General features: G+C 67.8%; 1 protein-coding gene across 1 annotated transcript in view; it reads right to left on the reverse strand.

Moving 5' to 3' along the window:
• Window positions 1-643: 643 nt before the first annotated feature.
• Window positions 644-773, reverse strand: part of TMEM198 (transmembrane protein 198) — a 1956-nt gene continuing 1826 nt past the window's right edge. The window contains 1 exon segment of the mRNA XM_009321610.1: window positions 644-773. This exon segment is cut by the window's right edge and continues 33 nt beyond it. Within this exon segment, the coding sequence (XP_009319885.1) occupies window positions 644-773 (130 nt within the window).

Consider the following 773-nt stretch of genomic DNA (forward strand, 5'->3'; position numbering starts at 1 on the left):
AGAAAAAGGGGGGGGAGAAAAGCCACTCTGGGAGGCAGGGAGGGTGTCTAGGGCAGGGGGAACCTTCTGAGGAGGCAGGTTTTGGGAAGCACTGCCTGGGAGCTGCTCTCGGGGCCAGGGTGGGACGGGGCGCACATGCTAGGAGGAATCCCTGGGGGGGCAAGGGCTGGGGGACCTGCTTTTTGAGGAAGGGGTGTGGGGCACAGGCACTTGGGGAGTTGCTGGGGGGGTGCGATGGGGTGGAGGCAGGTGCAGGGAGTTGCTCTCGGGGAAGGCGGGGCTCAAACATGGGGAGGGAGATGTTGGGATGCAGGATGAGCGTGCCCGAGCCATGGGGAAACACGCAGCAGCGGGGGCTCAGGGACCCCCCGCCTCAGCAGAGCCGCTCGCACCACGCGTCCATGGGTGCTGGTGTCCCCTGTCCTTGAGCTGAGTCCCTGCCAGAGGGTTCCCCCAGCACCTGCGGGTGCCGCGGGCAGCTGGGGCTCGCCTAGCCAAGTCCCACGTGGCCCCAGGAAGGGTCTCCATCCGCAGCCCCGAGGCACACGTGGCTGCCCGGGACCGAGGGCACAGCCCCACCTGTTCCAGGGGGTCTGTCGGAGCAGGCTGGGGTGCTGGTGTCGTTTGAGGTCACTGGGTTGGCTTATACCCGCACGGCGGGGCCGGAGCCCGTGGTGAGGGGCACGGTGGAGCTGCAGTCATAGTCCAGGTCCACCACAGCGTGGGAACTGGTGATGAGGCTGTTCAGGGACGGCCCCGTCTGCCGCCCTCGG

This window comes from Pygoscelis adeliae, unplaced genomic scaffold (assembly GCF_000699105.1).
Source record: "Pygoscelis adeliae isolate BGI_AS28 unplaced genomic scaffold, ASM69910v1 Scaffold803, whole genome shotgun sequence".
NCBI classification, from domain to species: Eukaryota; Metazoa; Chordata; class Aves; order Sphenisciformes; family Spheniscidae; genus Pygoscelis; species Pygoscelis adeliae.